Below are 11,809 nucleotides of genomic sequence, written 5' to 3'. Positions count from 1 at the left end.
AAGTTCAGAATTGTGCTCTGGGAAGCAAGAGGATGATTGGCTGCCACTGAGGTCCGGGGCGAAGAAGATTCTCCTTTCCACAGGTAATCTTTAATTGCTAATTTAGTCATTGTTTCTGATTGGCTCCAACTACAGCAGGGAAGGGATCCCACATGCTGGATCATGAGTCTCTTCCGTGCCAAGTGCCACCCCATCAGGGTATATAAAGGGCATGGGTCCCCAGGAGCTATTCAAACACCGGAATCTCCTCCTCCTCTGAGACAACACCGGTCCCCGAACCTACCGACACCATGGTCAACTCCTGCTGTGGATCCGTCTGCTCCGCCCTGAGCTGCGGAGGAGACTGCTGCCAAGAGACCTGTTGTGAGCCCGGCTGCTGCAGCAGCCCTTGCTGCCCCCCGACCTGCTGCCAGACCACTTGCTGCAGGACCACCTGCTGCCGCCCAACCTGCTGCAGGCCCACTTGCTGCCAGTCGGTCTGCTGCCAGCCCACTTGCTGCCGCCCAGTCTGCTGTGTGTCCAGCTGCTGCAGGCCCTGCTGCCCCCGACCTTGCTGCGTGTCCACCTGCTGCAGGCCCTGCTGCCCCCGACCATGCTGTGTGTCCAGCTGCTGCAGGCCCTGCTGCCCCCGACCTTGCTGCGTGCCCAGCTGCTGCAGGCCCTGCTGTCCCAGGCCCTGCTGCCCCCGACCCTGCTGTGTGACTAGTTGCTGCCAGCCCTGCTGCCGCCCAACCTGCTGCCAAACCACTTGCTGCCGGACGACTTGCTGCCGCCCGACCTGCTGTGTGCCCACCTGCTGCCAGCCTTGCTGCCGCCCAGCTTGTTGCCAAACCACTTGCTGCAGAACCACTTGCTGCCGCCCTACTTGTGGGGCATCATCTTGCTGCTGAACCACCTGTCCTGACCCCAGCTCTTGCTACCCATGACCGTTCACCCAGACATCCAGGCTTTTGGATCACTTGAAGCCACCAGGAGAAGGACTGTGCTTTCTCACTGCGAAGAGTGGAGTTGCCTGACCACATTCCTCCCTGCCATGGAACAGGGTCCGGCCTCCAACTCAACGGCCACCCTCCTCAGCCACTGCTGGCTTCTAACTAGCCCTGAAGCTTCCAGCCAAAATCCAAAAAAGACATCTCTGTCTCCTCATCCCCTCACCAGTGTGGTGACGACTGGTCAATCCCCGGAGGAACAAGAAAGTATTCCATGATGATCCATCCAGATTGGGAAATGCCTTTCTCTGTCCACATTTTGGGTTCCTGCTTTTCAACTCCTCTTAGCCTGATTTGCTTTCTTCTCATCCCACTCCTCACTCTTCTTTTCTTATGCTTTGGTGATTGATACTTCTCTAATAAAACATCCTTTCTCGGCATAGAAAACCATGACTTTGTGAATCATTATTTCTTATACTTTATTCCATATAATCTATTGGAATGCAGTAGAAATCCAAAATGGTTTAATCTATCCCATTCATTTCTGTCTTCCTAATCCTGATAGTTAATTCAAGGAATGAGCACTAAGAGATAGAGAATCCTGGGAGTTTGAAGAAAATTTCTTCATGGGACACAAATGATCAAAAACGTAGAGGAAAAAGACTACCCGCAGGCAGCACGGCTTTTGCTAATTCACCCTTCACCGAAACACCCATATGAATTATCGAACACTAAAAGGCAAACAGATCAATGGTCAAGCTATCTATCTCTCACCCTGGTCTCTTTCACTCTAAATTTTGAATTATCTTAACCCTAGCATACTATTAATCCTAATCCTAACTGCATCCTTACCTTTTGTCAATCAGTCATATTTATTGACTGCCTAATGTGTGCAGAACACTGTAATAATTGCTTAGAAGACCGCCGTAAAGCAGAGTTGATAGACATGTTCCCTTCCCACAGAGAGTTTACCAGTCTAGTTTTATTATGACTCTTAACTTTCACCACTTCATACTGTTGAAGGAATACAGGCACCAAAAGCATCAAATCACTCATTGTTGAACTCTGTTTTCATGCTTTTTGGAAGTATATATAAGAACTAAATATTTACATTCTATATTAATGTATGACTAAATGTTTTGTGTTTTTATCATTATTATTTAAATGCATGCATAATGTTTGGGCCAATGTTTTGGATTTTGAGAATGCATTCACGTACTGAGGTTAGTTTCTATGGAAACTAAATTTCATTTAGTACTCATTTACTCAATATTCCATTTTCAGTCACCTGATAGTGCTATCTGTGGTATAGCAGTGTTAACATTTCCAAGTTAAGAGAACATACTACCTTCAGTGTGAATGATTTTATACCCTAAATGGGAAAATAGGTCAACAGGCTTCCCTAGTCAATGGAGGCTTGTACAAATTAACCTCTAATTTCCCCACTTTATACAATCAAACTCCCAAATCAGCACTCTATCTCTCCACTCACCTGAGGGCAGGGTTCATAGCCGAGAATTCAACTGTACTCTCCCAAGCACTCAGTATAGCACTCCACACACAGCAGTTGTTCTACACTAGCAGCGATTTATTTCCGATGAACAAAAGAGAAGCAGTGTGGCTCAGTGGAAAGAGTCCGGGCTTGGGACTCAGACATCATGGGTTCTAATCTCGACTCTGCCACTTGTCAGCTGTGTGACTTTGGGCAAGCCACTTAACTTCTCTGGGCCTCACTTATCTCATTTGTAAAATGGGATTTAGACTGTGAGCCCCACGTGGGACAACCTGATTACCTTGCATCCTGCCATCCCCAGCACTTAAAACAGTGCTTGGCACATAGTAAGTGCTTAACAAATGTCATCATCATTATTATTATAAGGAAAACAGAAGATAATACACATATGCATTAGTGCAGAATAGGCTGAAAATCCTGGTATTTGACAAACAGATCTTTCCAAAAAGGATATAAGTAAAGAGTGACATTTTAGACATATACAAACATAGTAAAATGTATGTTGTAAAATGTTGTAAAATGTTACAAACATAGTAAAAGACATATACAAACATAGTAGACATAGCATAATCGGATCCTTTTGGGCATATCAGCAATGTCACCTACAAGGGCTTATCTGGGCATCCCGATCTTTCATGGAGGAAGAGTCAGAGGATCTGGGTTCTAAACCCAGCTCCACCACTTATTATTGTTGTTATTATTATTATTATTATTCAGTTATAAAATAATTGCAATTTTAAGCACTTACTGTGTGCCAAACACTGTAGTAAACATTGGGGTAGATACAAGCCAATCAGATTGGACATAGTCCCTGACCACATGGAGCTCAGAGACTACGTAGGAAGGAGTAGGATTGAATTGGTGGAACAGAAAACGGAAGCACAGAGAAGTTAAGTGATTTGCTCCAGGTCACACAGCAGATGAGTGGAAGAGCTGGGATTAGAACACAAGTCCTCTGACTCCCAGACCTACGCTTCTTCCTCTTGGCCATGCTGCTTTTTTCTTGTCTGTTGTGTGACCTTGGGCAAGTCACTTCTCTTCTCTGACTCTCAGTTACCTCATCCATAAAATGGGGATTAAGTCTGTGATCCCCATATGGGACATCAACTGTGTCCAACCTGATTCTTTTGTATGTATCCGACAGCTTAATACAGTGCCTGGAACATCTTAAATGCTAACAAATGCCATTAAAAAAAGGAGTTTGCAAAGCTGGAGACTTTCTAAGCATATCCAAATCTTCCCTGTTTCTCTGGACAAAATCTCTGCTAATTTGATTAACCAACAACTTCAACTCCCATCTGTGCCTCAGATTGTCAGTGTTTCTAAGAGGACTTTCATGTAGAAGTTTCTCCAAAGCCCTAGAAAGGTGGCTTTGGAGGACCTTGGCATCAGCAAACAGTTCTCTCCCAAAAGCAGTTTCATTAGGAGTTTTCTCCAAATCTTAGAATCAAACAAACCTCTTCACGTAGGCAAGACCGTTGTCCCTAAGGGGATTGCTGAAGGACTTGAGCACTTTATGTGGTCGTGCAAAATCCAGTCATGGGAGCCCTCAAACCTAGCTAACTGGAGTGGTTTTTGAACAGCTCATCTCCCATTAGAGGAAGCAACATGTCCTAGTGGAAAGAGCACGGGCACGGTAGTCACAGGACTTGGGTTCTAACCGTGGCTCTGCCACCTGCCTGCTGTGTGACCTGGGGCAGGCGCCTTAACTTTTCTGTTCCTCATCTGTAAGATAGGGAATAAATCCTCAATCAATCACTCACTCAGATTTATTGAGTGCTTACTGTGTGCAGGGCACTGAACTAACCACTTGAGAGACTACAACACAGCAATATAACTGATATATTCCGTGCCCACAATGAGCTAACAGTCTAGAGGGGGAGAAAGATGCTAATGTAAATGAATAAATCACAAAAGTGTACTTAAGTGCTGTAGTGTTGGGGGAGATGAGTGGTGAATAAAGGGAGCAAGGCAGGGTGACACAGAAGGGAGTGGGAAAAGAAGAAATGAAGGTCTCTTGGAAGAGGTGTGCCTTCAATAAGGCTTCGAAGGGGGGTGAGCAATTATCTGTCGGATATGTAAAGAGAGAGTCGTCCAGGCCAGAGGCAGGTTGTGGGTGAGAGATCTGCAGTGAGATAGACAAGATTGAGATACAATGCAAGCCTTATGTGGGACAAGGACTGTATTCAACCAGGTTATCTTGCATTTAATTCAGTGCCTGGCACAGTGTAAGCACTTAATAAGTTCTATTTAAAAATTAATAATTGTGGTATTGGTTAAGAGCTTACCCTCTGGCGTAGATAGAAGATCCTCTAGAGTGTAAGCTTGTAGTGGACAGGGAATATGTCTACCAAATCTATTTTACTGTACTCTCCCAAGTGCTTGTTACAGCGTTCTGCACAGAGTAAGCACTCATTAAATAGGATTGATTGATAATCAGATCAGATACAGTCCCTATCCTACATGGGCCTCACAGTATAAGGGGCAGGGCAGGTATTCAATCCCCATTTTACAGATGACTAAACTGAGGCACTGAGAAGGTAAGTGACTTGTCCAGAATCACACAGCAGACAAATGGAAGAGCCAGGATGAGACCCCAGATCCCCGGATCCCAGGCCCATTATCTTTGCATGAGGCCACAGTGCTTTCCTCAAACATTCTGGACAACAAATCTTTTCTTATAGTGGTCCTTTATCTTCATCTTACTGATAGGAAAAGAACCGTACATTTCCTGCAGTGAAGAAAGGAATTACAATTTGGAGCAGGAGCAATGAGAGGATTATAAGAATAAGAGACAAAAATAAAACTCAAGTCTTTAACTTTTATAGCCCTCTTTCAAGCATCCAGTATAGCATTGTGTTCTCTATAATAATTATGGCATTTTATGAAGCACTTACTTTGTGCCAAACATTGTACTAAATGCTGGGTTAGATACAAGATAATCACGTTGGATACAGTCCGTCCCACAAGGTGCCCACAGTCTAAGTAGTGGGGAGTAGGATATAATGTCCATTTTACAAATTAGGAAACTGAGCCACAGAGGAGTTAAGTGACTTACCCAAAGTCACACAGCAGGCAAGTGGCAAAGAAACTTTTCTCAATAAATATGACTGAATGAATGAAATACCCCCAAACACATTCTCAATCACAACAGGGCAAGAAGATGGATCTGTGATCTTTGAACATCTGGTATTTGCCCCATCCTCAACCCCACAGCACTTATGTACATATCAATATACTATACATCATTTATACCTATTAGCATCTGTCCCTCCATTTAGACCAGAAGCTCACTGTAGACAGGGAAGCTATCTGCCCACTCTGTTATACTCTTCCAAGTGCTTGGTACAGTGCTCTGCACATATTAAGCATTCAACACCATCGATGATGATGATGATGAATGATGAAGATTTAGTGATGATAAGGGCAGTGGAGTTGCCTGTGAATCAAGAGCACACCATCATACTTTTGCTTCATGGCAACATCATTCAGGAGACCATTCATTGGAAGTTCAACTTGAGTGAAACGAGATTAGTAAAATTAGTCATTAGAGGACACTAGCAAGAGGAATAGGAGGCTGAGGGATGGTGAACCTGTCATACCGTAACAGCAAAAATGAAGAATGAGTAATGAAAATTAGTGTTCCACGGTGATTATTGACCTCTTTGAAGTTAAAGCATAAAATTCTGACTTTGAGGTCAAATGGGGCCATTCTAATTCAGGAAGAAAACAAATAGTTTTCTTATGAGGTTGGGAATGCTTTCAGCAACCTTACCACAGGCTAATAGGACTTCTGTCTCCAGGCATCATAAACAACAATTTAGGGGCCAACCATCCTTGGCCAGGGTATATAAAGGGCCCACAGAGAGGAAGGAGACATTGAACCCTGAAGACTTAACTCATCTTTCCAACCCAACCCAAACCCCAACTCGCCGCCATCATGGTCAGCTCCTGCTGTGGCTCCGTCTGCTCTAACCTGAGCTGTGGGGGAGGCTGCTTCCAGCCCCAGAGCTTCGGGTCCGGCTGCTGCGGCCGCCCCTGCCCGCCCCCGCTCTCTTGCCAGACCACCGTCTGCCGGCCCGTCAGCTGCGTGCCCCGATTCAGCCGCCCTTGCTTCCAGCCCTGCAGCCGCCCCGAGCCCTGCTGCCTCCAGCCCGGCTGCTGCCAACCTCTCTCCTGCTGCCCCTCCTCCTGCACCGCCGTCGTCTGCCGGCCTTGCTGCTGGGCCTCCACTTGCTGCCAGCCGATTTCCGTCCAGTCCCCTTGCTGCAGGCCCCCCTGCTGCCAGCCTGCTCCTTGCCGCATGACTTGCTGCTGAACCAACTTCTCAGGTGCCTTGGGCAACCAGCAGTCTTCTGGGGAACCAAGGGTCTACTCTCCATCTAAATTGGAAAGAAAAGGTGGATTTACTCATTAAGAGCTAACATTGTCTTTCAAGTGCCACTGGCACAATCCTGATCCGCTCGCCTATGAGGGATTTCTCTGCCAGCACCCTGAATAGTGCCCGACTTGCTGCAGCAGTACACTGAACAACTCATTTGCTGATTAAGAATGGGCCTTCAATAATCACTTGCCTAGTCTTTTGACAATGAGGCTATCCTGAGGTTCTAGTCTCTTCATGAAGGGACTCTGAAACCTCGCTCTGTCTCCTTTTCCTAATAAATTCCTTTCTCAATCCCAGCAAACAAACTTCTGGTCTTGACTCATTCTTTTCAATGTGTTCCCACTTTGTGCTTTAGCATTTGATTAACCGGTGCAGAGTGTGGGGTTTCAAATGATTTCAGTTACTTGACCTGGATTTAACAAATCCCTTCCCCTAAGAGGTGTTGCTTCAGAATGAAAAATCAGTCCGTTCACTTTGTGTCTGCTCTTTGTCTCCTGTTTCTGTAGTTCATCTGACGGTCCATCCAGACCGATATTCTGTCTACAGTAGTGTCACCAAAGGCTTCTGGGAGGACCAGTGTGATGGTTGTTCACTTAAATATCTATCCCAGTGGCAACGATCTACCGTTTAACTTTCTTAACTTCTCCTCCTTAGTAACCCATTGGGGACCTATTGTCTATTCATTTACCCAAGCTTCTAAAATTATAATTTTGGACCATCTGACTTCCTGAGGTAACAAATTCCATTTTAAGAAAAATTGAGTTTGTTTGGGATCTACTATCCTCAAGTTTCAATGGGTTTTCCCTTATTCTGGTGGTGTAGGATATGTGATCAACAGTTCATTGTTTGACCTTGCCACACTCTTTTTTGATTTTATGGGCATGAATCACATGCCTGGGGCCGGCTTCAGGCATTTAGCCACTTCAGGGAAGTGGGGAGGGGGAGGATTCCCCCCTCTCTGTCCCATTCATTCAATAGTATTTATTGAGCGCTATGTGCAGAGCACTGTACTAAGCGCTTGGAATGTACAAATCGGCAACAGAGACAGTCCCTGCCCTTTGATGGGCTTACAGTCTAATCATTCAAAGTGATGTCATCAATGTGGGGGAACATGTCACATAAAATCCTGCCGGTACCACTGGACCTAAAGCTTTTCTCCAGAGAGGCCCTGACACTTTCCCCTGCTGGCTCCAGGGTCGTCATATTCCCCTGCCAGTTCCAGGTCTCTGTTCCTCCTGAGTCCCGTGTCTAGTTGTTTCTCCTAGGTCTGCTCTTTCTTGACCCCGACCTTCCCTTCTCTACACCTCCCAGGCAGGACCCAAAGTGGGGATCCTGAAGGATATGCAGCAGCCTCTGGGCTCGGCTCCCCAGAGTAGAAGCTCAATTCCTTACCAACACAAGAATCCGAGGGATGGGCCAGGGCCTGCCACCCCCACGTGGCACTGCCCTCTCCTAGCCTCAGTATCCTGGACTCTATGTTGACCTCCATCTCTGACATCTGGCTCAGACATGGATTTGCCAATGGCAGCCATTGACACCCAGGATACCCCCGCCAAGATCCCCCGGAGGTGTGGTGGAGGGTAGGGCCTCTTCTGGACGCGGATCTCCTTGGACACTGCTCATCAGAGAGTAACAGGGGCTTGAGTGCCAAGCTGGAAGAGTTGTGGAACCTTAGGTCCTGGGAGAAATCTGTTACCGGCAGCTCAGGTCCAATTTCCACAGGTACCCCCACCATTTGGAGCTGAGTAGGAGCCTGAGGCTGGGCCCAGAAGACCCTGAGTGATCAGGGATGTTGGTCCAAGGGACAGAAGGGAATCTGGTGTCTCATCCATGAGGTATTTTCTCACTCTGACTGATGGGCCCACTTCTGCTCTGCATGAAAATGTAATGACTCTGGAGGCTGCCCATGTTACTTCCTCCAGCTGCGGCAAGTGCTGGGCGGGATGGCTAGAGTCTATTTTCCTGCCAATCCTGGGTGAGGCACTACCAGCCACCGGACCCTCCCAAACTGGCCTCTCCCATCGCTTGGACCTTGATCCCCTAAATACCACCCCCTCTCCCCGGCTACCTGACCGCTCTGCTGCCTCCGTGCTGATGGAGGGAACAGAGAGCTGATTACGTTAAGGATTTTGAATTGCCTTTGTCATTAATCACTGTCATCATCATCATCATCATCATCATCATCATTATCATCATCATCATCATTTACTAAGATCAATGAGATGCCCTCAGGATGCAAGACTTGTATTAGATGTTTTGCTCTAAAGAGAGCAACAAAAAGATAACCATTTTTAGAAAGAATCAAATAGGAAATATGCACTGATTCAGAGAATTTGTGGGCTGGGGACTGCCAGCCCTGACTTATGACCCGAATTGAAACAAGTAAGAGGGAGCACTAAGAGTGGAATTTTATGTCTGCTCCTTGTGTAGAACCCTAAATGGTATGAGTAGACCCTCCTTCAGGCTAAATCCACTAAAATATCTTCATGAGTAGTGTGACAGGTTTCCTGCTAGGAAACTGCTGAACCCTGAGGTATGATTGAAGCCCCCCAAAATACCCAATTCTGCCAATACATGTAATAATAATAGTAAGTAGAATTGTGATATTGATTAAACACTTATTATGTGCCAATCAATCAATAAATCAAAGGTATTTATTGAGAGCTTATTAAACACTCGGAAGAGCTTATTAAACAACTAAACTGGGCCTCATCCAGTCTTTTACTTCTGAAATACAAACTTGAATGACCTCTGTGATGATGAAACATCATCAGAATCCAAACATTTATCTTTATTACCTTGCCTATAACGAGCTTACAGTGCTAAACACTGTGTTAAGTGCTGGGGTGGGTACAGTACAAGTAGATCAAACATCTGCTGTTCCTTTGTCCACCATAGAACTCATTTTCTAAGGGCAAAGGAGAGCAGATATTCAATCCCCATTTCACAGATAAGGAAACTGAAGCACAGAGTAGTTAGTGATTTGTCCAAGTTCACACAGCAGACAAGTGGGGGGTCGGAATTAAAACTCTGACTCCCAATCCTGTGCTCTTCTGACTCCAAATCCCGTCTCTTTCTATTATGCCACACAGTTTTCCCCAACATCTGTTTTCACTATGGGTTTGTCTCGACTTCACTTTGGGCAAGTTTTTCCAACACCGTGAGACTATCTGGGCTCAAAATGATGCATTATCAAGGAAACTGCTGGTTGTGTAATAACAGGTGAGTTATATGGCAAAAATGTTCCTTAGTGCAAGTTTTCACAAGATCACAACCCTTGCATTATAGGAGAACTGAGTGTAATCTTGACTCCTGGAGAAGATTCTTTCAGATTATCCAAAGAATTGTGAGATGGTTTAGAGTAAATATCCTTTCAAGTTCCCAACCAAGAATTTTGAAGGACTTCATAAAGTTGCAGTCACTGTACTGGAAAGACTGGCAGATTTTCATCTGTCATATTTTAGAGCAAAACGTCTAATACAAGTCTTGCACCCTGAGGGCATCTGATTGATCTTAGTAAATAATGATCGTGATGATGATGACGGTGATTAATGGCAAAGACAATTCAAAATCCTTAAACATAAACCCCATGAGCATGCACTGACTCCTTATTCCCAGAGCTTTTGCCAAGATGAGTCAAATAATACTAATGATAGCAATAATAATGATATTAGCTAAGCACTTACTATGTTCCAAACACTGTACTAAGCACTGGGATACATACAAAATAATCAAGTCAAATACAATCCCTGTCCCATTCGGGGCTCACAGTCTATGGGGATGGGAGAACAGAGAAACAGCATGGCTTAGTGGAAAGAGCACGGGCTTGGTTATTATCCTAGCTCTGCCACTTTTCTGTTGTGTGACTTTGGGCAAGCAATTTAACTTCTCCATGCCTCAGTTACCTCATCTGTAAAATGGGGATTAAGACTCTGAGCCCCACGTGGGACAACCTGATTACCTTGTGTCTGCCCCAGTGCTTAGAACAGTGGTTGGCGCATAGTAAGCACTTAACAAGTACCATTATCATTATTATTATTATAACAGAGTCCAGGTCCAGGCTGGGGAACGGTGGTCCGACTCAGGGGTCAAGAAGTGGAGCTTGTCTATTGGCTACTTTCCAGATTCCTTTTGGTTCCCAGGGGTGAAGTGGATTAGGTATGACAGGAAGTCTTTCCAAACACTGTGGGGGTTTTGCTTGTCTCCCCCAACCAGGGCCACCCTCATGGGGGTTGATGCCCTACCTACAATGGCTCGGGGAGGAAGGAAAGGGCAGTACTTTTTGCTTTTCACCTGCCAAAGCTCTACACACTCAATAAGAGTCTTCAATTACTTCAGGTAGGGAATTCAGCTTTCCCCCCAAGAGATGGTTAATTCTTCAGCTCTCTTATAAATCAGAAAACATCCTCATTGAAATTTTTGCGGTCCTGAATCAGGCTGACTCCAAGAGTTAAATGTGTTTAAGCAGCGTGGCTCAGTGGAAAGAGCATGGGCTTGGGAGTCAGAGGTAATGGGTTCGAATCCTGGCTCTGGCATTTGTCAGCTGTGTGACTGTGGGCAAGTCACTTAACTTATCTGTGCCTCAGTTACCTCATCTGTAAAATGGGGATGAAGACTGTGAGCCTCAAAAGGGACAACCTGATTACCCTGTATCTACCCCAGCGGTTAGAACTGTGCTCTGCACATAGTAAGCGCTTAACAAATACCAACATTATTATTATTATTACCAACACTGTTGTGGTGTACTCTCTCAAATGTTTAGTACAGTGCTCTGCACAAAGAAAGCACTTAGCAAATGTGATTGATTGATAAGGACATGGTCTTTTCAGAATTTGCAGGCAAGTGAATGACCCAAAGAGAAAAATATTATTCACTTGCTTATTTTTCCTACAATTTACCCAACATAAATTGAACTTGGTAGAGATTCATGGGAGAGGATCAGGTGGGGTTGAATAATAAGTAGATAAGGACATGATCTTAGAA

General features: G+C 45.2%; 2 protein-coding genes across 3 annotated transcripts; both read left to right on the top strand.

Moving 5' to 3' along the window:
* The first annotated feature begins 290 nt into the window (after positions 1–290).
* Positions 291–890, top strand: LOC114815110 (keratin-associated protein 4-4-like). 2 transcript variants are annotated; one of them, XM_029075640.1, is made up of 2 exons: positions 291–787; positions 845–890. In XM_029075640.1, exons 1-2 carry the CDS (start codon positions 291–293, stop codon positions 888–890), a joined length of 543 nt encoding a protein of 180 aa, XP_028931473.1. The 2 variants fall into 2 exon arrangements, with proteins under 2 accessions (XP_028931473.1, XP_028931472.1); XM_029075639.1 differs by having other exon boundaries at positions 291–890.
* Positions 891–6,382: 5,492 nt separating this feature from the next.
* LOC100091867 (keratin-associated protein 2-3-like) lies at positions 6,383–6,760 on the top strand. Its single transcript, XM_001520583.1, has one exon. The coding sequence runs from the start codon at positions 6,383–6,385 to the stop codon at positions 6,758–6,760; it is 378 nt and encodes a 125-aa protein (XP_001520633.1).
* The last annotated feature ends 5,049 nt before the right edge of the window (positions 6,761–11,809 follow it).

This window comes from Ornithorhynchus anatinus, chromosome 11, assembly GCF_004115215.2.
Source record: "Ornithorhynchus anatinus isolate Pmale09 chromosome 11, mOrnAna1.pri.v4, whole genome shotgun sequence".
Classification (NCBI taxonomy): Eukaryota; Metazoa; Chordata; class Mammalia; order Monotremata; family Ornithorhynchidae; genus Ornithorhynchus; species Ornithorhynchus anatinus.
The sequence above is the reverse complement of the archived record's forward strand: the minus strand, read 5'-3'. Positions and strand labels throughout refer to the sequence as shown.